General features: G+C 32.3%; 1 protein-coding gene across 1 annotated transcript; it reads left to right on the plus strand.

Annotated features, from left to right (window-relative positions):
- The first annotated feature begins 15,431 nt into the window (after positions 1-15,431).
- On the plus strand, positions 15,432-21,502 carry KT2 (potassium transporter 2). The gene is made up of 11 exons (XM_078303651.1): positions 15,432-15,644; positions 15,793-15,913; positions 16,150-16,384; positions 16,728-16,973; positions 17,076-17,129; positions 17,455-17,715; positions 17,802-17,854; positions 18,084-18,207; positions 18,350-18,604; positions 19,797-20,298; positions 20,790-21,502. The coding sequence occupies exons 2-11, from the start codon at positions 15,875-15,877 to the stop codon at positions 21,319-21,321; spliced, it is 2,301 nt and encodes a 766-aa protein (XP_078159777.1). The 5' UTR covers positions 15,432-15,644; positions 15,793-15,874; the 3' UTR covers positions 21,322-21,502.
- The last annotated feature ends 3,873 nt before the right edge of the window (positions 21,503-25,375 follow it).

The raw sequence follows: 25,375 nt of genomic DNA on the forward strand, positions 1-25,375 counted from the left end.
CATGAAGGTACCTCTCTCTCTCTACCAAACTTCCATTAACGGTCTCAAGTAACCTTCAAGCTACCTCCACACCGATCTTAATTAAACCGTTGCACCAAGATGCCAAACTCACAGCATTGCTTCAATTGCACTCCAATGAAACCATGCAAATGCAAAGGATTGCTCGGACTTTTTAGTGCCCGGCCCTTTTCGAAGTTCTTAAGGTATTTGCGCCGCAATGCCCAAAGAAGGAGGTCTTCTAGAAGGTTCCGCTCGGTACATGCCGTTTTCTGGCCGCTAATGTCCATGCGGTCAGATGAGAGAGAACGTGCCACTGAGCTCCCTGGCTTGCCTTTGCCCGAGACTGAGACTGTAACGGTAGCGGTTCTTCAACCGCTACCAATTGAACCGGCTCCTCTCACATCCGCTTACCCGAAAATTGAATCTACTCCTCCTCCTGCTGCCTCCTCTTCCACAACAGCCAAACCGACTCCACCTACTGCCTTTTCTTACGCAAATGTGGAACCAGCTCGTCCTCCTCTCACCTCCTCTTACACAAAGGTTGAACCGACTCGTACCGCCCCACTCACCCCTCCTTATGTAAAAATGGCAACAAAGCTGAAGGGCGTTGAAGTAAAGAAAACAAAAGAAGATTTTGAGGTGCAGAAAGCATGTAAAAACTTTGAGAAGTACATAACGGAGATGCTTTTGGAAGAGAGAAAGGTTAGAGATTTGTTGGATGTAGAGGAACTCTTGTATTGCATGGACCAATTGCAATCCCCTGCTTTTATTGAGTTGGTTTGCACCTTCTATGGTGAGCTTTGCTTGGATTTGTTCTCAAATGAAGTCGATCAGCTGGTGCTCGAAGCTGGCCGCAATTATTAATTATTATTCTTCACATGATACCCGGTTGATCAAAATGACGGTTTTTGCGTGATTAATTGCCAAATGCGTGTTTTTGATTGAGGAATATCCTAACACTTCTTTAAATCTTGATTTTTTAAGCTGATCTCACATGATACATTATAATCTTTGTTGTTGGGTTTTTACATTTTCAATTTTAAATAGTTGATTAATTTGTGTGCTATTATTTGGTTGGAGATGAGAGGAACCGGCCTGTGCATCTTGATTTTTTAAGCTGATCTCACATGATACATTATAACCTTTGTTGTTGGGTTTTTACATTTTCAATTTTAAATAGTTGATTAATTTGTGTGCTATTATTTGGTTGGAGATGAGAGGAACCGGCCTGTGCATCTTGATTTTTTAAGCTGATCTCACATGATACATTATAACCTTTGTTGTTGGGTTTTTACATTTTCAATTTTAAATAGTTGATTAATTTGTGTGCTATTATTTGGTTGGAGATGAGAGGAACCGGCCTGTGCATCAGGGATCGATACAAGAGAAGTCTCAGGTTATGAGGATGGAGATTCATTCATTTTTTTTTAGTCTGTTTTTAACTCCTTTTAGGCTATTTTATTGGATGGTGCCGTATATACAATATATAATTCGGATTTGGCTAATATGCTATGGGTAGCTAAGAGGCCTCCTGTGCTACGGCTCAATATTCGACTTTTTAAAATTCTAACGGTCGATCCGAACCGTTCATTTTGTTTTCCATATTAATATGTGCTTGGAGACCAAATTTTACATTTTTTGGAAATTTTTTACTATTTTTTTAGATTTATTGAATATCGCTGTTTTTTATGGTCCAGATTTGTCTGAAAAACAGCGATTTTCAATAAATCTAAAAAAATAGTAAAAAATTTCCAAAAAATGTAAAATTTGGTCTCCAAGCACATATTAATATGGAGAACAAAATGAACGGTTCGGATCGACCGTTAGAATTTTGAAAAGTCGAATATTGAGCCGTAGCACGGGAGGCCTCTTAGCTACCCATAGCACCGTAGCCAAGTCCATATAATTCTGTAATTACTTTTATTTTCATGAATCCATTGGACTTTCCGATATATATATTTTCTAATTTTTATAGAAGAAAAAACAAAATTGTTGATATGCAGTTTTCTGTAGTATGTTTGTTTAAAATTTATACTTCACCAATCACCATACACAGTTAGGGGTGTCAATGATACCCGTTTACCCTACTATCGTATTCGATAAGACGGATATGGGTAAGATTTTTTTTTCGTTAGATAAACTGGTATGGGTATGGGTAAGGATTTGTTTTCATTAGATAAACGGGTATGGGTACGGGTAAAGGTTATTTTGTATCCATTGGCTAACGGGTAATTATATAAAATAAATTATATCATACGAAGAATATTTTGCTAAATATTTTACTTTTTTATTTGAATGTTTTATTAGTTAGTTAAGGAATTGAATTTGTTAGAAGAGATATTTGTGATTTTTATTTTTTTGCTTAATTAAAAACTATTACTTAGAATCAATTGCATATTTATATTTTAATTTTATATTAGTAATTGTGATTGCATATGTATAACATAATAAATTTTGATGGTTTATTTAAAAAATTAATAAAATTATTATATTTGTATTATTCGTTATTCGTCCACTACCGTTTCATTACCCGCTAATCTTAACGGGTATGGATAGGGTAGGGTAAGGCAAATTCTTAACGGGTATGAATAGGGTATGGATAAGATCAATTCTTAGTGGATATGAGTGTGAAAATGGTTCCACCCTACCCGTACCCATTGCACCCCTATACACAGTTTTTTGTGTTGTTTCCTGAAAAAGGATTTGTGTATTGAAGGAACTGTAAATAACAATGAAACAGGCTTCTAACCAAAACACAACTAACGAAATTATTTTGGATTACTCTAGCCCATGCAGAATTAGAGATAAGAGAAAATGGGCCTCATTTTTATTTCTATCAATATCTGGCCTATTAAGAACCCAAAAGTACTTGGACTCCGATAAATTTCTCCTGGTTTTTCTCCAAGCCTCGTGAATTGGAAGAAGACCAATTCAGCTTATATTAAGTATCAACTTTATTTAAATTTAAATTCGTATATAATTAACACTGTAAATATTACATGTGTAAGAGATTTACTCCACCTCTTAGTCAACCAAACATAGCCCTAATATTGCAATGTAAATGCTCTTCTATTTGCTTAAACAATTTTAGCAATTTCGCTTTTGATAAGTATCCACTTATTTATAATTTCAGTTGTACTCCACAAGCTGGTTTGACATTGACTTGTTTTAATGTACTACCACCACAATAGTAATTGGTAGCCACTACATTGTATGTACTTAAGATAAGATAAACATATAGAGCCAAAGTAATACATTATTATAACTAGGCGTGTGATGATGCAAGCAATGGTGCATCTATATATTTACTCCACCATATGCCCTTCAGGGGAATGCAATTAAGCAAGGCATATGGAACCATCGCTTTCACATTTTTGTTAATTGGAGAACATTCTCTTGTCCTTTTTCCTTGGGAGCTTTTAAAGACCAACCACTAAAACATGCAAGTTGCTGGTGCTACTAATTAAAAAATTTATACATCCATACCATGCTGGTAGCTCCACTATAAAATATATTTCTATCTCTTGTTGGCTTATGACTTGATGGCGTAGCCAACTATGTAGTGGGAGGTAAGGTAATTTGTTACATCATAGCAAAAGGTTTATAGAAACTTTATCTATATATCTAGGTCTAGCAACTTTTTATAGGGAGATCTCATTTTCACATCAATCATTAATTATTTCTTGGTTGTATGGAGTTTGGAATATCTTTGCACGTATCAGTCAAACCTCTGAACTTTGTTTAAGTACAATTAATTAATATTACCTTTTGATTCCTTAATATTTAGAGCTGCAAGGACAAAAAACAAGGAAATCAAATTTTAGAAGTTTGACGATGAATTTAAATTCCAATGGACTTTCAAAGCAGGCCAACAAAATGTAAATTACATTTTTTTTTTTTTTTTGTCAATTTCAATTCATGGCGATCAATTAAACACAATTTCGACCTCCTAATTGAAGGAATTTGCAGTACTGGGACTTTGGAAGGTGAAAAGTAGGCTCTAATTAACTAAACTAAACCTAAATTTAAGCAGCACATATAAATTGAAGCTACAAGTCTATCATGATAAGCATGAAAAAGTATATAATGTTTTTTTTAAGAAAGATGGATATCTGGTCTTTTAAATTGCAATATTCGTGTAGAGTTTTTATTCAGATTTTCGAACCACGGGCTCTATAAATCTTATGCGGTGGATGTTATCATTTTACCACTAGATCGATTAATGTCTGATTCCTGAAAAAGTGTTTAATGTTAAACTACTAATTTAATATAACTATATCAAATATTGTATAAATTAGTCTTGTCATAAATTTATACTTCAATAAACTTTATAAAATATGGTATAAATCATCCTCATCGTAATGGTTAATATTCTATAGTTATATGATTATCATGAGCAGGGTTTGAATGCCTTCTTTTTTTCATGGCTTAATCGTATCTCACATCCTTATTTTTTATTTTTAAAATCTAAACGGTCGATCTAATTTACTCAACATGATCGCTATATTTAAATATGCTTGGAAGTTATACATTTTTTAAATGTTTTCACTATATTTTTTATATATGCACAAAATAATTGTTTTTTAATACATTTATATGATTATCATGAGTAGGGATCGAATTCCATGTTTCTTTCATGCCTCGATCGTATCTCACATCCTTATTCTTGTTTTTAAAGTCTAAACGGTCGATTCAATTTGCTCAACATTATCTCCATATTAAAATGTAGTTGGAGGCCAAGTTTTTTTTTTTTTTTTTGAAATGTTTTTACTATTTTTCAGGAAAATAATGGACCATTCATAAACATTGATTTTGTATATATCCAAAATAATAAACAATTTTCAAAAAAATATAAAATTTGGTCACCAATCACATTTTAATACAGAGATTATGTTGGATAGTTCGAATCGGTTATTTAGATTTTAAAAACAATGTGAGATACAATTGAGGAATAAACGACATGAGACATTTTAACTAGCATGCAGTTTATGGTTTGTCAATTAGGGAAGAGGTATATCATCTTTTGAAGTTTGTCTTATTGATCGGTGACCATTCTGATAACATCAGTTAGTGAGTACGATTTTAAAATCGTGCCAAGTGCCAACAACTTCCATTTATCCGTCAGTTTTTTTTAAAAAAAAATTCAATATTCTTCATACTTAAATTATAACCGTTCGAATAATAAATAGATGAACGGATGAATTTCGTTAGCATGATTTTTCTGTCCACATGACACTATGTGAGCGAAAATTTCGGTTCCAAAAATGTTTATAAAGTGAGGACTGACTACAAATAAGAGCAGTCGCTACTTTCTATATCAGAAATTATATTGATTGGTTTCTAATGTGCTTTTAAAAGGTAGGTAATTTTTTTGAGCCAGTAAAAGGTAGGTAATTTGTCTCTACTTCATGTTTGAGGTCTTGATTTCGATTTTGCGTATAGTACATTAAAAAGATGAATGGTCTCTTTCTGAAAATTATAATTTTACAAATCACACCAAGTATTGTAGCCTTCACAAGACTCATCAGATCGACTATCTTTTATAGCAACAGTTGTTGGGGTTAATTATCTGCATATCACCGTACTATCCATCTATGATTATCACCATTTAAAACAAGATCTTAATGCAAGTTTACGATACTTAGTTACTCTTATAATTTATTTATTTTTAATTATGTATATTAAAACTTAATTAAGTAATTTAATTATCTCATAAAATATTAAACATTTACTTGTAGTTTAATGGATAAAATTATACTTTGTAGCTGTAGATACTTTCAAATATCAGATGTCACATTATGCTTTCACATTTCAATCCTCCAATCTATTTTTTTAGTTACGCCTATGTCACCATCTACACACCTCCTTGAACCAGTCGGTACCATTGTCTTCTGGTGCACAGTATTCGGTGGTCTGCATACAAAAAAAAAAAAATATTTCAATTTAAGTTATTATTTAACTTTAGATCTTAATTCAAATAAAAAAATAACTTGAATTATGACTTAATTTTAAGTCTCAACCATACAGAAAAAAAAAATTCAAATGAAAAACACCTTTGTAGTCATTGTGAGCTTAAAACAAACAAATAGAACCACATGGGACCAAGTACCATTCATGCAGTTATGTAGTAAATTCAGGATAATGATTTTACTTGTTTTGAAAAAAAATATATAAATATATAAATTTCATTCATTACAAAACCTATATTTTTAATTAACAAAAAGATAAAATTATTTTAGTAAAAATTAAAAGTCAAGCAACTTAATTATTTAATATCTACAAATAATTCTTCATTTAAATTTTAACCGCGTGGCTTTTCTCACAGATAAAATTACCTCTGCAACCAGAAACAAATACTGATTTTATATTGAAAAAGCAAAATTTATAGTAAATTTTGTATGAATTTTAAAGCAAATAAAAGAATAAATCTTCAAAAAGAAACGAATCCTCAACGACAAAGATTGAACGATAAAAAAAAAGAGCGATAATTAGCACCGACCGTCCCTAAATGCATGGTATTGCAGTATTGCTAGTCGGTTACGATCTTTCTGGCTTGAATATGACACGTGTTATATTTGCACAGAGCACATGCTGGCTGCTCCTGTCAAAAAGTAGGATATGGTTTCTTTACCCCTTCGCTGTTTGGAAAGACAATAAATCAATAGTGGCCAAGTGTTAAAATAATGTTTTGATATCTATCATGAAATATAATTTAAAATTTATAGAGATAGTATTAAATTAAAAATATATACTTTTCAGCTCTTAGGCAGAGAATCAAAATGCATAATTTTTCTTTAGTGAGGACCGTGAGGTGCCTATTTGCAAAATTTGTTTACAATTAATAATAAATGAAGATTCTAAAATTAAATATCAATGATTTTTCTTTGAGAATAACTATTGCAGAATGGATAGCAATAAGCTAAAAATAAAGCACACAATTAAATAACAAACAAGAGATTGAACTGGAACTTAAATTTTTTATGGTCTTATCAGAACAAAGTTAAGATGTGATGTGTTCACCAAAAAATATAAAGCACACAATTAAACAACAAATAAGAAATTGAATTGAACTTAACCTTCTTGTGGTTTTATTAGAGCAAAGTTAGGGTATGATGTGCTCATCAAAAAACATAAAGCACACAATTAAACAACAAACAAGAGATTGAATTGAACTTAAACTTCTTGTGGTCTTATCAGAGCAAAGTTAGAGTGTGATGTGCCCACCAAAAAAAATAAAGCACACAATTAAACAACAAACAAGAGATTGAATTGAACTTAAAACTTCTTGTGGTCTTATCAGAGCAAAGCTAGAATGTGATATGCTCATAAAAAAAGTTTGGTGAACACAATTTCAAAAGTCTATCAAATTGACTTTTAAGTAACGAATCCAAATTGTTGAAATCTATCTACTTTACGAGTGATGCATGTATATATAAAATTTTGAAAGTTTCAAATTTATTTAGCACAAAGTCAAGTGATAAAAAAAATGATGAAAAATGAATACATAAAACAACTTCTAAAATAACTTATAAAATATTTATTTTTTTGACCGCTTGATCTCGTATTAAATGAATTCGAAACTTTCAAAAAAATTCATTTTCATGCATCACTTATTATAAAGTAGATGAATTTTAATGATTTGAAGTTAATCTGATAAACTTTTAAAATTGTGTTCACCATGAGTGCATCACACCCTAAATTTGCTAGTCTTATCACACATTTGTTCCCTTCTCAGCGAACTTTTATTAGGCTTCGCATAGTAGAAAGATCTCACGGTAAATGAATGGAGCGATCATCAAAAAGGCTGTTTCTGCGTGTGAATGAAGAGGGATAAGAAAACAACAACAAAAAGGAGAGGGTGTGTAAAGTTGGAGAAATTTAAGGTCTGAAAAGTGAAATTTAAGGGATAAGTTAGAGAAAGTATAATCTTTTTTGAGTGGAGATACAAGTTTTATGCCTGTTGTTTACCTTATCTCGGTTTTAAACAGTCATAAATGTTTTTTTTTTTTTTTTCGTCTTCGCTGTGTTGGATTGGAGTAGAAAATTATATTATATGGATAAGTTTCAGGTTGAATTTTTTTATATATATTAATTCACAATTTTGACGGTAATAAAAAAAAAATTGTATATAGAATCCAACTTTTAAGTTATGATGTGCACAAGATATAACGGAGATATCACATGTTTATGGTTATTTTGACAATTTTAATTACATTTTTTTCGGAGCAATTCAAATAGGATTATAAAAAAAATACGTGGCCCTCCAAATAATGATATGAACATTAGTAAATAATTATATAATAATAATAATAATAATCATCCTTGTATATAATAATACGAGTAGAACTAGGGTGTTCTTAAGTTCACAAAGTTATTTGGTGAACTCAAGTCTAAAACACATCGAATCGGCTTTAAATAACGAATCCGAACTATTGAAACCCGCCTACCGAGTGATGTGTTTATATGTGAAAATTTTAAACCTTCGAATTAATTTAATATAAAGTCAAACGGTCAAAATTCAAAGGTTAATAAATTAATTTTAATGCATTCAATTTTTGAACGTTTTTTGACCACTTGATTATATGCAAAATTAATTTCAAAATTAAATTGTTTTACATATGGACGCATGACTCGTAAGATAAACGGGCTTCAACAGTTCAGATTCATCATTTAAAACCGATTCGATGAGTTTTAGAGGTGAACTCAAGAATACCCTAGTTCTACTCTAATAATACAATCATGAGTAGAACTATGGTGTTCTTAAGTTTACCAAGTCCCTTGGTGAACTCAAGTCTAAAATCCGTCAAATCGGTTTCAAATGATGAGTCCGAACTGTTGAAACCCGCATACCTTACGAGTGATGCGTCTAAATGTGAAAATTTTAAACATTCAAATTAATTTACTATAGAATCAAGCAGTCAAAAAATATTCAAAAAATGAATGCATTAAAATTAATTTATTAACTTTCTAATTTCGATCGATTGACTTTATACTAAATTAATTTGAATGTTTAAAATTTTCACATGTAGACGCATCACTCGTAAGATATGCAGGTTTCAACGGTTCGAATTTGTCATTTAAAACTAATTTGATTGATGACTTGAGTTCACCAAGAGGTTTGATGAACTTAAGCACACTCTAGTTCTACTCTACAAGATTATAATAATAAGGTATTTTTTATAAATTGTCAGAATTGAGAATGGAAAAGATTGTATCACATCACATTGTAAAAAAATATAGAGAATTATCATTCAGTCTAATGGCAAAAACAATGTTTTTCATATGAAAATTTATAGATTCGAAATCCGAAAAAGATAATACTTCGTAGATAATAATTGAATGACTTGATCTCAAATTTTTACTAATAATAATAATAATAATATCTTTCGTTAAGTGAATGGTTAGCTAGCATGCCCGACTTGGCTTCTTTCTCCTTCCGAGTGGCATACACGCAATATTAAAATCTCAAACAAGTAATTAATAAAATGAAGTTATGATTTGCAGATATGTTGTCCACGTGTCGATTTTTATTTAGGAAAATTTTTTAGTGTGCTCATCTAAATTTTCAAAATAACCAATATTCTTATCAAAACACTATAATATCTAATATATCTATACAAATTGAACGTTATTTCTTTTATTCCTTTTAACTATTTAATATTTTATTTAATTATTTTAAAAATTAAATTGACTAATGTACCTCTAATTTTAAATGGACATCTTCATTATGTTTTAGTGACTTCTTTCTTCCTACCTCAATTCCATCTCTCTCACCATCTCTATTATTTCTTAACAGCTCTTCCCAAATCAACCGTGGCTCATGGAATCCATCATGAGCAATGTGACACTTGGTAAACAATCGAGCGGCAAGAGTCGCGACTTCACAATCGAGCAGTATGAGTCCCTCGTGAAGTCGCTAAGGTAGCAACGGATTGAGCACACTAGCGCTAGCGCGAAAGCCGTTAGCACGCGCATCCGTTTTCTTGCAAGGAGACTTTATCAAGGTTTGAATAAAGAATGTAATATTATCCTCGTCAGACGAGTCTTTCATCACATCAAATAAAATCTCGATCAAAATCAAATCGCTATTCGTCTATTTAATTAATTGCTATCAAAAATGAACTTTTGCATTAATCGGTACTCTTTTGGAAAAAGCTTGGCCAAGCGATGTCTTTATTAATCTATAATTGTAGTAAAAATTTATAATTGTATCATCACATCAAATTTGTCAACTTGTTTAGTTTTCTGGCGGAGGTGATCTCAGCCAAATTTTGTCTCCCTTCCTATTACAGCACCAATTTTCTACAATCGTTTATGTTCTTCTCTAGTTAGAAAATCAAGATCTAAACTAAATGACTAATCACAATTCACAAGTAATACTTCAACACATTATAGAATTGGGAGGGAAGGGGATATTAACAGGGAACAAGAAGAAAAACAGAGGAGGGAGATGATTTCATAGAGGAAGAGAGAAAGATGTTTTTAAGAAATAATGGATATGTCCATTCAAAATCAAAGGGTATATTGGTCAATCTAATTTTTAAAATGATTAAATAAAATATTAAGTAGTTAAAAGGGGATAAAAAAAATAATGTTAAATTTGTATGGAGATATTTATTATTACAGTGTTTTGATGAGAATATTAGCTATTTCAAAAGTTTAGATAAGCACACTAGAAATTTTCCCTTTTATTTATATCTTTGTAGTTGAGTCTTCACCGGCCTGTACATGTTTTAACACCAACGGTGTGAAAGAGACTAATTGGCCACAAATTTCCGTTGATGGTTCAAACCTTGTCAATTAATTTTTTAGATTGCTCTCATTTTGTGGATAAATCTGTGTAAAACGCTGTAGTGACTGACAGTACTGATGTATCCAGTTTAGAATTCATATCATCTAAGATAACAAAATATTTCTGTCTAGATCCGAACTATCCGATCAGAATTTGCACGAATATTAAAGAGACCTTGTGCATTCCACTTTGAACCAAATTAGTCTGGACTCTGATCGGACGATCCAGATCTAAACATAAATATTGTGTTAACTCGGAGGATATGGATTCTCCAGTTTAGTAGAGGTTGGAGATTGTCCTTGACTGAACATCTTTATATAGCAAAAAGTATATCCAAACATTCTAATACAAATAAAGAATTGTAATAATGTATTTCGCCAAATCAATTTTTTTTTTCACAAAGCATCAAATGATCTTTGCATTTAATTTTATATTTTATACAAGACCATTTAACGACGCTAATGCCGTGTCTACAATTATTTTTTAGAGAAAAGATTTTTTTCCTCCAGTTTTCTCCCGACTCATTACTAACAACTTAACTGATTAATTAATCTCTCTCTCTCTCCATTTGTCTTCTATCTCCTTCCTATTCATTTCTCCGCCTTTTTCCTTTTCCTTCTCCATTACCGTCATGATCCCTCCAATCTCTCCTCCTTCAACCACCATGTGTCCGATCTCTTCTCCGATCTCACCTCCGATTCGTCCTCCGTAGTCTCATCTCTAACCGAAATGTAGAGGCTCCTCGACGAAGAGATATTGATCGGAAAGAACAGGATGTATCATCAGCGCAAGTTCCAGTCTTTCGAGTAGAAGTCTAGTGGGAAGGCCCAGATCCTCACCAAGATCACCGGAAAGATCCAATGCTGCTTCAGCAAAGGAGTCCCAGGTGCAGAAAAAATAATTTTCAGCTCAGAAATGGAGAGTGCAATTCCAGCTAGAATGGAGATCATGTCAGAGAAAAAAAAATCGATTCTTTTCACATATGAGAAGTGGTTTTGATTCATTTTGTTTGTTCTCTCCATTCGGATATAACTGGGTTCCTCCATTTTCGTCATTGTTGTTCATTTGAGTTCTCCTGAGCTAGCGACTAAATGCACTGTGGGCTTGCCAATATCATGGCGGGTCTCGTCATAATGGGAGGTAAAGAGTAATCAAGCCATTTAGGCAAATTTTTAGATTTGAGTTAACAGTACAAATTTGGTACCGATGATTCCCTACTCAGATTTTTCCATGTGTGTGATTTATTTTCAATTGGCTCTCTTCCACTTCAATTTTTCAGAAACATGTATATTCTATCTCTGTCTCATACTTATCATGATTTTTGCAACTTGTTTAATTCATGTATTTTTTTTTTCGAAAAATATTGTTGTGAAAAATTTATCATATTTGATAATTGATTCAAGGTGCAGTATTATTGGAATTGATACTCGAATGTTATAATAACAGTTTAGTTTTTTTTAACAAGGATAGAAATAAAAATACTGACATCGACAGTTGCAGTAGATGATGACTTCAAATATTATATATTTTTTTTCTTTTAGGAAATATTCTAATAAAATTATATCTTTTTTTTTTAACTTTGGCTGCCGCGTATAAATTATGAATACTTACATTATGAGTATGATTATTTATAACACTTAATAATAACACTTTCAAACGTCATACATAAGGAAAAAATATTTGTTCGACGTGATATGAATATTTTTCATATTACGTATTAATACAATCAAGCATCAAACATAGTAATTTGTAAAAAATATTAAATTAAGATACTTTCCAACATAACAATTCATACTTCAGTTATAAGTATGAATACTTACAATACTTGACATTAATACTTTTAAACATCATCTAATAAAATATAGAAAATATGTTAGATATAAAATATAGAAAATATGTTAGATACAAACACATGATACATGAATTATTTACACTTGCATGACGAGGTATGAATACTTGCAATACTAGATATTAATACTTTCAAACATTATCTAGTGCTATATGAAAAAAAAATGATAGAATTTGTTAGATACAAACACTTGATACACGAACTATTCACACTTGCATGATAATGTATGAATACTTGATATTAATACTTTCAAACATCATCTAGTGTCATGTGAAAAAAATGATATAATTTGTTAGATAAAAACACTTGATACATGAATTATTCACACTTGCATGACGATGTATGAATACTTACAATATTTTATATTAATACTTTCAGATATCATCTAATGCCATATGAAAAAAAAATTGTTAGATAGATATACTTGATACATGAACTATTTACACTTTCATGAAAAGAAAATGTATGAATACTTGCATACTTTATTTTAGTACTTTCAAACGTCATCTGATGTCAAAAAAAAATATATTGTTGATAAAATATTTTAGATAAAACACTTGATACATAAACTATTAACATTTGCATGACAAGGTATGAATACTTGTATATTTGAAATTAATACTTTCATATATCATCTCGTGCCATATGGAAATAAAAATAAAAATTTCATAGATTCTGTTAGTTACTAATACTTAACAAATGAACTATTTAGACTTGCATGACGATGTATAAAATACTTGCACTACTTAATATTAATATTTTCAGACATCATCCTGTGTCGTATGGAAAAAAATTGATAAAATATGTCAGGTAGAAACACTTCAGACATGAATTATATACACATGCATTACAAGATATGAATACTTACACGACAAGATATTCACGACTATGTATGAATACTTGCATGACGAGGTATGAATACTTGCACGACGGACAACCCGAAAGTACGTCATCATGGATCTCATTTGAAAAAAGAAAATTACGTAGAAGACGTCCATGGTTTTAGATTTCCAAATTTTCTCACATATTGTTAGAAATATTGACGAGATTGAACGGAGTAAAAAAACCCAACTCTAAAAATGTCTAGAAGATGTGTGTATGATGTGTCCAGTTTTTTGTTCGAAATACTTGGTATCTATCAAATATTAAGTGGTCCTCTAAGTAATTAATATAGTACATTTAGTTAATGGTCCCCACAAGTAGTTATTGACTGGGGGATGAATGGGGGAAATTGGCTGGGGGATAATTAGTCGATCCCTATTTTTTATTAGTAAGTTTCTCATTTGATTTAAAAATATTTTCAATGATCCATTCCGTAAAAAATGTTTTCTACAATTGGCTAGGAAAATATCCTAGAATTGTTATACCCAAAGGTCGAGAGTTCGATTCCCCCTCACGAACCTTGATAACTACTACCAAGTTTTCAAAAAAAAAAAAAAAAGGTCTGAGACCTTGGAAGATAGGCCCCACACGATTCTGGATAGAACGTAACCAGTTTTTCCACTATTTTAAATTGTACAGAAATAATTTACAGATAAGGAATATTTTAACCTTTTATTTTCGGTCCCACATTTGCTACGCATATGATCTTAATTCTTTTCACATGAAAAAATTCTGTACATAGTAACAGATTCAAAAATTAAAAATTAGATGAGGTCCAAAATTTATGATACCAATGAAATTGATAATAATTATTTTTCATACAATTTAAAACGCCTGTTACAGTTGAAATGAACCTCCATGGAACTCGTGTTCTTGATGTAACGGTTTGTATATGTTCAATGGATTTCAATATGTAACGACAAGTAGTGGGGGCCTGATCAGCTTTCACGGATTCGTCTACCTCAATTCTCCACCATCTTTTTCTTTTGCAAAGCAAAAGCAAGATAATATATTTTGTTCCGCAAAACACGCGTCTGTAGCTGGAACAAACTTTCATCGATTATAGTTTTCAATTTAGTTACGTTGTTAATCAAAATATTATAACCATACCCAACAAAATGCTACATTTATTATTTATTTATTGACGCATTCCCGCCTGCGAAACCTGATTTTTCCAATTGTTTATTTCTTATCTTACAATCTCTCGATTTAAGACAACTAATCGTTTCAGTAGGCACATTCATTTTTGAGGCAGAGATAGATATCGCCATTATAGGCCACCGATCTAGATAGGAATCATAAAGTATAATGAGATGGTCTAAAAGATATTGTAGAAGCTTCGAGCATTAAAATAAGGTAAGATAAGAGATCCGATCTTCATTCCCCACTGTTGTTTTGATGTATAAACAATTGGCTTTTATTTATTTATAAAGATTCGATTTTTAAGGTTGCTACTGTCCCAACGAAGCGTCTAGTAGAGATTTGTTACTCTACGATTTCAATTGTTGTAAATAAAAAAGAAGATGCTGATTTGGAGATGACATTAGAAAAGATATCACTATAGACTATAATTATTGTTTATTAGTGAAGTTAGGCAAACAGTTTGCCTCCCAAATCCAGCCTCCCCTGGCTATCACAAAATTTGCGCCTTTTGTAGTTAAATGGGTTTTGGCCCTTTTGGGACCCCTGTTCCATTATTTCACGCGTTCGGTGAGTTTGGTGTGTTCAAAGATTCCAAACTGCTTTTCATCTCTCTATTCTCGTGTTGTGTCTTATCCAGGGAAGAGCGTTCTAGTTTAATTTATTTTCTTGTTTACTGTGCAAAAGTTACCAACTTTTTGTTTTACATTTTAACCGTTGGTTAAATATTGAAAGAATGCATGGTACGAGAATTTAGTGGTTGGCGGCTTGGCGCAGGGATGAGAGAGAGAGAGAGAGAGAGAGAGAGCGAGCATGTTAAGAGTATTTGCCTCTCACGTGGCTTTGCTTCCTTCTTTGGATCTCACTAATTAATTCCAATACAAACGGGGCCCCTCTCTTTTGTTACCCTCCTTTATCTCTCTCTTCTCTTCTCTTCTCTTCTCTTCTCTTCAGTCTACATTGCCAAACCAGTTCTTACCTGTATGCTCACAATCTCTCTTTTGTTCTGAAACAAGTTCTTTTATTCCATTAATATTTACTGTGCTTACTGAAATTTAGAGGTCTGCATTGTCGTGGTTTTGATTATGGTTTGCGTTTTTTCTTTTTCTTTTTCTTTTTTATTTTGCAGTTAACTTCAAAGGGAGAAGCTTTAATTATGAGGCGCGGTACAAACGATGTGTGTTGATTGAAATAATATTTCTAGCTTGAAAATGGACCCGGAATGTGGGAATATTGCTAAAACTCGAGTGGTGAGCTGATTACTTACTTTAAATTATCCTTTTTTGTTCAATCCTATGAGGAAATTATCAATATCAGTGGTAGTATTATCTTTTTATGCCCTCAAAATGTTCGCATAAAATTGTTCTAGAAAATAAAATGCAGCAAAATTAATTGGTCAGTTGTAGTTCAGATGAGTGCATTACATCAATTTCTTTTCAAGTCTAAATTTGTTCGTTTAATATCTTTTTTGTCTTAAATTATTTAGAAAGATTCATGGCGAAGAACATTATTATTAGCATATCAGAGCCTTGGAGTAGTTTACGGCGATTTGAGTATTTCGCCCTTGTATGTCTACAAGAGTACATTTGCTGAAGATATAACACATTCTGAGACAAATGAAGAGGTTTATGGTGTTCTTTCCTTTGTATTTTGGACCCTGACACTTATACCCCTCCTCAAGTATGTATTCATAGTTCTTCGTGCCGACGACAATGGCGAAGGTGAATTTAATTTTGAAATACATTTTGTGCTTTCTATTTTTATATATCATATATGAATATAAAATTATCTTTCCGTATCACTCCAACAATCCAGATTTACTGAAAAATCCCCAAACTGCCCCCAACTGAAGATAGTTGTTTATTTGTCTTTCTCTTTTTAGTTAAAAGGAGAAACCTAAGGTGCTCCTCATTGCCCTGCCCCACTGCCCTCAATGCTCTTATGCTTTAGAAGGACATTTGATTTTAAGTTATTTAATTAGTGGGGGAATGAATGAAACATTAATTCTTATATGGACTGTGTTGCAAATTATTGGCTTTTAAGTGTGTATATTAATATTGGCAGGTGGTACATTCGCGCTGTATTCGTCAATATGTAGGCACACAAATGTGTGTCTGCTGCCGAACCGCCAGGTGGCAGATGAAGAGCTCTCCACTTACAAATTGGAGTACCCAAAAGAAACAAAGCACTCATCTCGTATGAAGATTTGGCTTGAGAAACACAGGAATCTGCATATAGCTCTTTTAGTAGTGGTCATGCTCGGTACATGTATGGTTATTGGAGATGGCGTTCTTACCCCGGCTATATCTGGTAAATTCATTTTTGCCATGTCTTATTTGATTAATAACAAAAGTTAGCTAATTTTTTTTTTTTTTTCATTTATTTGACAATCATCTTCCCTTTTTTTTGTAGTGTTTTCTGCTGTATCAGGGCTTGAGCTGTCTATGTCAAGGAACCATCATGAGTGTAAGATTTATATTCTTCTCTTTTAAACATCATAATGTTCTATTTTGTGTTCTCTACCTGATACCCCCAAATTTATTAGTAATTAAGCATAATTACACAATCAGGCATCAGCTCATCCTACTTTTCTTGAACTATTACTCTCAACATGGTAATCAGTAGTACCTAAACATCACACTATAATTTTGTTGGGTCACTTAATGGGCTTCCAGTTTCAATTTTTTTGCAAAATTATCTTAAAACAAGCTCTTTTAAGACCTCAATTTGACCCGATGTAATTAGCATTAATGCTGTTGCATTTCTAAAATGTTCCATTTGCAAATTGTAGATGCGGTTATTCCAATAACATGCTTCATATTGGTATGTCTCTTTGCACTCCAACATTTCGGCACTCATCGGATCGGATTTCTCTTCGCCCCAGTAATTCTGGCTTGGCTAGTATGCATTAGTGCCCTTGGAATCTATAACATCCTCCACTGGAACCCTAAGATCTATCAAGCAATTTCACCATATTACATGTACATTTTCTTGAAGAAAACAAAGAAGTCTGGCTGGATGTCTCTTGGTGGAATCCTACTTTGCATGACAGGTAGAAACAAAATCAAAGAAAAAATATTGGAAATTATATAAACTATATACTATGTTCATAAAATAATGGTTTATGCTTAACTGTAGGATCGGAGGCTATGTTTGCTGATCTTGGTCATTTTTCATATACTGCCATCCAGGTAATGTGAATCTTTGGGATGTTTTGCAAAAAAGCCCTCCTGTAATCTGAATTGCATTTTCACTGCCTCATTTTCTCTAGGAAATTCAAAAGCAAATGAATGGCAAACATTTCTTAATGCAATTTTTATACTGCAGAGGGATTGCAATGCTTGATCAGATGATATCATTTTGCAACGTTCTGCTTTTTCTAATATTCATCTTTCTTCTTTCTATATTTTTATTATTCAGATTGCATTCACATCAGTTGTTTACCCGGCACTTATTCTGGCATACATGGGCCAAGCTGCCTACTTGTCAAGGCATCATAAAATTCACTCAACCTACCAAATCGGCTTTTATGTCTCTGTTCCAGGTTCCTTTCTGATTTCTCTCCTGATGTGCTCTTATATTGAACGGTCCCAATTTGCTTGTTATCATGTGAAAAAAGATTCGCAAGTCATGGATATTTTATATAAACCTAAATTTTTGATTTGTTTTATTGAACCTTTTTGTAGAGAGTGTGAGGTGGCCTGTACTGGTGGTGGCAATATTAGCATCTGTAGTTGGTAGCCAAGCAATAATAACTGGAACCTTTTCAATAATAAATCAGAGCCAGTCGCTGAGCTGTTTTCCCAGGGTTAAAATTGTCCATACCTCCAACAAAATTCATGGCCAGATTTACATCCCTGAAATCAACTGGATACTTATGATTCTCTGCATAGCCGTCACTGTCGGATTTAGAAACACCAAGCATATAAGCAATGCTTCAGGTACTCAACTCTATCAATCACTTCATTTATTCAATATTCTAGTTTATTAGATATGGTAATGTATATCATCATAATAAAAAAATGAGCCATATACCAGAGACTGACAACTAGGTAAAGATCTATAAAGAAAAACAGTTACAGTAACTCAGGGGAGATTTTTTCATCTTTGGAGCAGTAGTTTTTATTACTTCATTTAAGTGCAGCTTTTTTCTAGGTACAATTTGATACTAAAATGCTCTTATATCTGAAAGAAAGTAGGGTAAACCACATGTTATTACATGCAAGTTTTATGTAGAATCATTTTTTGTTGGTATTATTTGTGTTCTAGTGTTACAAAGTAAATACAGTAGGCCATTATCATGAGTTAAATTAAACAAAAAGTATATATAATCCAAAAGAAAGAAGGCAAAGTGACAATATTGGTGTAAATTGTATTTGGCAAAATATCTTCTTCGTTGGCATTATTTTAATATTACATAACATAGTACTGTATGGTATTGTCCTGAGGTGACATTTTGCCTACTGAATTATTGGATATACTAAGAAAACAAAGATTATTTTTTTAAATAAGAAAAGGTAAAAACGAGTGAAGGATAAGATTTTGTAGGTTCTCCTCTTAAACTACAGGACAAGATAAGTTGTGCCCAATATTCAATTATTCATTTGTTTAATTTTTTTTCATGGGTTGGTTAGAAAGTAATACAAATAAGATGGGTTTGTTGGGAATGGTATCAGTTGCTTCCTTAGTAAATAAACAACACTCGCTGAAAATTATCACTCATTTTAAAATGTTTCCCTATTTTGGCCTTGAATGATATGATGACCAAGATTCTGGTTCTCACCATTATATTTTAAATAATATCTGAAATTTATCATACTTGGAAGCTGAAGTGGAAAGCATTGATAGATCAACCCTCTGTCAAATTGAATTGATTTACAGGCAGGTCAACCAAATTTATACATATTTTTTGGTTGGATTGTTGGAAGATAACAGCCGGGACCAAAATGATAGAAATTGGAATTTTGGTGGCTAAAAATGTTTTAACTAAAAGCTTGAGGAACAAAAAGCAAAAATGAGTCTCCTAGCTTATCATCTTTTCAAATTCACTTTATTTTTTTCATTTTTCCAATACTTTCTGTCGTCCTGCTCACAATACAAATTACTTAATTTTTTTTATTTTTTTTACTGCAGGCCTAGCTGTAATAACTGTCATGCTTGTCACGACATGTCTAACATCACTCGTAATAATTCTGTGCTGGCAAAAGCCGCCTATACTTGCCTTATGCTTCCTTCTCTTTTTCGGTTCAATCGAGGCTCTCTATTTCTCAGCCTCTCTCATAAAGTTTCTTGATGGAGCGTGGCTTCCGATCTTGCTATCCCTGATTTTAGTAACTGTCATGTTCACATGGCATTATGCAACTATAAAAATATACGAGTATGATATACAGAACAAGGTGACGCTGGATTGGTTGCTTGCCTTGGGAGATAAACTAGGGATTGTGCGGGTACCTGGAATTGGCCTTGTGTATACCGATATAATATCTGGCGTGCCAGCTAATTTCTCAAGATTTGTCACGAACTTGCCAGCTTTTCATAAAGTATTGGTTTTTGTCTGTGTCAAATGGGTACCGGTGCCATATGTGCCTCCTACTGAGCGATTCTTGGTGGGCCGGGTCGGGCCTCCCAACCACAGGTACGTGAAGAGTATTGTGCCAAAGTGTTTTTCACAAATACAATACTGAGCCCAGCTGTGGAGTCTTTTTTGGTACCTGTATTGGCCTGACCATCAGGTACCTATAAATACCAGCCACTGTGGTGCTCATGCTTCCAGAGTCTGGTACTGGTAATTATCTTGCCAAATGTCAGGTGAGCATGCCAAAATTAGCTATAACCTTGTCCGGTTCTACCAAAACATTGCAGCACAGACTCCAAGTAAGCTGCCATTACAAAATGATGACCAGCAAACATACCATTCTATGCATGAGCTGTACAACCTAAATTGGACAGTTATCCTAAATTTAGAAATATCCCCGCCCCCGTTGCCTCATTGTAATGCACGTAATCCATGTCATATTGATCAAACGGTGCTAGATTAATAATGGCAACTCTCTGCCATCATGGTAATATTGGCATATGCAGACTGCTATAGCATATACTAAACTATGACTTTTACACCATGCACAGGTCATACCGATGCATTGTGAGGTATGGGTACCGAGATGTGCACCAAGATGTTGATTCTTTCGAGTCAGAACTATTTGACAGCTTATCTGACTTTATAAGACTTGAGGGGACGAAAAAAAGCTTCCAACAAGATCAACCAGTTCATGAAGATGATTCCACTCTGACAGTAATCGGTACTTGTAAAAGGTCGAGCATCTCATTTGAGATAGAATCCGACGAGGATTCAATAGAACCGGTACAGCAACCAGTCAAAAAGAAAAAAGTCAGGTTCTTGATAGAGAAGGATAATAGTTATGAAATGGACAAACTGATACGAGATGAGCTCGAAGAGTTGTACGAGGCAAAGGAATCTGGTATGGCATTTATTTTGGGGCATTCACATGTGCAGACAAAACCAGGTTCATCAGTGATAAAAAAATTGGCAATTGATTTTGGGTACAACTTTTTGAGGAGAAATTGTAGAGGGCCTGATGTGGCGCTTAAAGTGCCGCCTGCTTCTTTACTTGAGGTGGGAATGGTGTATGTTTTATAAATAACTAGTGTTTGGGGGTTATGTGCAAAATGGTATCTTTGCATGACAACTGTGGATTTGAAGAGCCTTAACATGAATGTTTGTAGTGACAGTAACTTGGTGTCATTGCTGAAATACTTTTTTAGTTCCAGTAGACGAGAAGGTTTTTGAAGGAATCAAAGTGAGACAGTTTTGTTAACTTTAAGGAATCTTGTGTTCTCCGGCACCAATTGATTTTTTCATAAATTGGCTTGCTAACACAATGTAACAGTTAAAAAGCTTTAAATTTTATTAATTAAGGTTAGTTTAACTGGCTTTCTTGAGACCATAACAAGAAATATCCTTTCGCTGTATTTTTATCTCAGAAGGTAATGATTTCATTGCAGCCTGACATTAAATTCGGGTGTCAATGACACCCGTTTACCCTACCCGTATTGTATTTGATAAGACGGGTATGGGTAAGATTGTTTTTTTGTTAACTTATTGGGTATAAGTATAGGTAATGATTTTATTTCGTTAAATAAACGGATATGGATACAGGTAAAAGTTATTTCGTATCCGTTGGATAACGGGTAATTATATAAAATAAATTATATCATAAGAAGAATATTATGCTAAATATTTTACTTTTTTATTTGAATGTTTTATTATTTAGCTAAGGAATTGAATTTGTTAGAAGAGATATTTATGATTTTGTTTTTTTTGGCTTAATAAAAAATTATTACTTACAATTAATTGTCGATTTATATTTTAATCTTATATTAGTAATTGTGATTGCATATGTATGACATGATATGTTTTAATGGTTTATTTGTAAAAATAACAAAACTATTATTTGTATTATTCGTTATTCGTTTATTACCATTTCGTTACTCACTAATCTTAACAGGTATGAATAGGGTAGGATACAGGGGCGGAAGGTAATGGTTTCAAAAGGAGGCTTAGCTATCCCCGTCTATTGAAAATTTGTAATTTTGTCTATTGAATTTTATAATTTTTATATGTATTAATACTTTTAGCCCCCTCTATAAAATAAAATTACACTATTATTTGTTTTCTAGCCCCCGTCATCTCAATATTCTAGTTCTGCCCCTGGTAGGATAAGACAAATTTTTAACGGGTATGGGTAAAGTACGAGTAAGGTCAATTCTTAGTGGGTATGAGTATAACGATAGTTCCACCCTACCCGTATCGTACCAATTGACACCCCTATTCACACAGGAGGAGGGAGGGAATCCATATCCTCTACGGTTATTGAATTATTCTGTTTAGATATGGACCGTTCGATCAAAATCCGTGCTAATACAGCCCGTAAATTGCACCGTATCCTTTAATATTCGTGTAGATTCTGATTTGATGGTCCCGATCTAAACAGAAATATTCTGTTACCTTTGACAATATCAATTGGGAGGGAGAACCAGTCCTTAAAACTCTTTGTCATGTCTGGGGCCCATGTGGAGCCCGTTTGATTATGGGCCATCTGATGGGTTGTGGACGGAAAGGGAGGGTCTATTAGATTTTTCGGTGGATTGGTTCCACCAATGAATGCTTGATACTATGCTGTGTCATGTATCTGTGCCGTGCACAGAGATTATGCTGGTACAGGCACAGTTCTGTTGTCTGGTGCCGACTTCGTTTGTCCCTACCTACTGGGCCCGGGCCCACCGTGGCATGTATATCTGTGCGGTGCACAGAGAATATACTGGTACATACACATTTCGTCCCGTGCAATCTTGCACGCATCTGTAAACAAGTGTTTGGACTTCGGAGCATGAATAGAAGTTTAATGTCTTCCATTATGAGAAATAAAAGCAGTGGAACAGGCGAACAGCTCTAGATAGATTAATAGAAGGGCGAATGTCATTTATATCTTTTGAAAATATAATTTTAAATTCATAATATCATATTATCATTTAATATTTTAAAAGCTCCCACATTTATATCATTTATTATTTTTTATTAAATTTGTCTAACATTAATAACGCTTTCATTTTATTCTTTCATTAGAAAAAAAAAAAAATGTAACATGTATAAGAAATTGGTTTGGTCTTATAATTAGTTACCTTTGTCATGGTAAATAATTTATTTTCTTGTAACGCACACATTAGCGTGGGTCTAAATGCAATTGTACGTGTGTCATGAGTAGCAAAATTAATCATTTGTCATTACAGTTCAACCGATTAGAACACTGGAACATTCTCTTGCACATGCTACCTTTTTTTTTAATTTATAAAGTAAGTTTTAATAATAATAAAATTATATCAAATCCATAAAATCATAATCACCGTTTTTAGCTTTTGAAAATCTAAATTTTAAAATTTTGACTAGCGAGAGACAATTATTTCTTCTTTCTAAATGATGAATGGGCTTTATTTAAATTCTCATTTTCATCTAAAACAAACTGTTTAACTGGCTTTTTTCTATATAAGATAGAAGATCTTACTATGTTCTTCATTATCATAATTGTTAAATTTATATATAAAATCTGATACTTTTATTTGATAGAAAATAAACTAATCCACAATAGATATACCGCATCTAATTTTATACTCGTTGATTTGTACATTTGTTAAATAATATACCACAATAAAATTCTTAAAAGAAAATTCCACGACCACATAACACTGGTCGATCAGTAAACAAACTCTTACTAGTTCATTTAACAAGTGGTGAATACGTTTTTTAGATAACTCTGCAGCTGGTAGACTGAAGGATATTCTTGATAGATGGTGTGATGAACTACCATTGCAACACCAATATCCTAATCTCTTTTCTATTATCCAAGATAGATTTATTTCAGTTGTTTCTCTTTTTTCTGCCTCTTCTTTACAAATTGTATTCACCAAACAATTGACAGGGTTATATTTGCAAAAATGACAAATTCCTTCATTTTTATTTAGATATATAATACTATTTGAGGACAAACTTTTATGGAGATGGTCAATTAAACATGTCTTTACTGTTTTTTCATTTCTTAAGTTCACCATGTTTCTTTGTGAACTCAACTCTAAAATCTATTGGATTGATTTTAAATAATCCAAATCATTGAAATCATTCTACCTTAATGTTTGCATGTAAAATATTTAAAATTTAAAATTATTTTTGTATAGACAAGTCCGAATTACTCCTAAAGATAATATTTTTCTTTGATTAGTTAGGAAAAATAAGATTCTGAGTAGGGTTAACTTAGAAAGAGGAGAGAGGAGAGGATTTCAGACCCAGAAATCTGACTGAATATTTCAGCTGATTTGGACTCTCGTTCGGTGATTGTCTAATGCTCATCTGAAGGGTTATATAAAAATAGAGAACATGTGTGAACGAATTTTGATGTGCTAGAAAGAATGAATTATGTATAATATTATATTTGTACATGATTAATTTTTAATTTGTCTTGGCGTATTATAATTTAATATAATGTCACTCTAATATTTATTAAGAAATAAATTGTCAACCCATTCTTTTAATACCGCACACAAGAACTTTAAGTCTTTAATACATTGACAAATTTAGTTTAGTTATTTAATGCGTTAAAATATTTTTTTTATCAAATATCTCCATTTTTTGTCTCCATCATGCCTCCATTTTTTAAAACTTCAATAACTCAAAATTTAACACTTAAGAGTTAAAATAAAACCGTTAGATATAATCTATGTTATTTTCTTTATGTGCTCATAAAAAATTATCACATTTCAATTTTGTTTTTATGTGAATCAATTAGTTGAAAAATCAATGTCTAGAAATTGTCCACATTAGTAGATTTTTTATAAGTTCTTGTTGACAATCAAAACAAAATTGAAATATCATAATTTTTTTACATGTGAATAGATAAAATGATATAGATTAGATCCAACGGTTTTATTTTAACTTTTAAGTTTTAAATTTTGAGGTTTTAAAGTTTTTAAAAATAGAGGCATGGTAGAGACATTTGAACCCTCTCTTTATAATTATACATTATTCATTCTATTTATCGCATCAAAATTTATGTATATTAATTTTTAATTTTACTGGTAATGCACGAACGAGCCTTTTTAGAAATACTCCAATATCCTCAAAAGGAAAACAATTGAATCTAAGA

Source organism: Carex rostrata, chromosome 6, assembly GCF_964058835.1.
Source record: "Carex rostrata chromosome 6, lpCarRost1.2, whole genome shotgun sequence".
Taxonomy (NCBI): domain Eukaryota; kingdom Viridiplantae; phylum Streptophyta; class Magnoliopsida; order Poales; family Cyperaceae; genus Carex; species Carex rostrata.

What these genes read in the sequence shown, in the direction of transcription:
- KT2 (XM_078303651.1), top strand. Translation starts at nt 15,875, where the DNA reads ATGGACCCGGAATGTGGGAATATTGCTAAAACTCGAGTG. An exon ending in TGCCGACGACAATGGCGAAG is followed by an intron (nt 16,385 to 16,727) that starts GTGAATTTAATT and finishes TAATATTGGCAG; the next exon opens with GTGGTACATTCGCGCTGTAT. An exon ending in AATCCTACTTTGCATGACAG is followed by an intron (nt 17,716 to 17,801) that starts GTAGAAACAAAA and finishes GCTTAACTGTAG; the next exon opens with GATCGGAGGCTATGTTTGCT.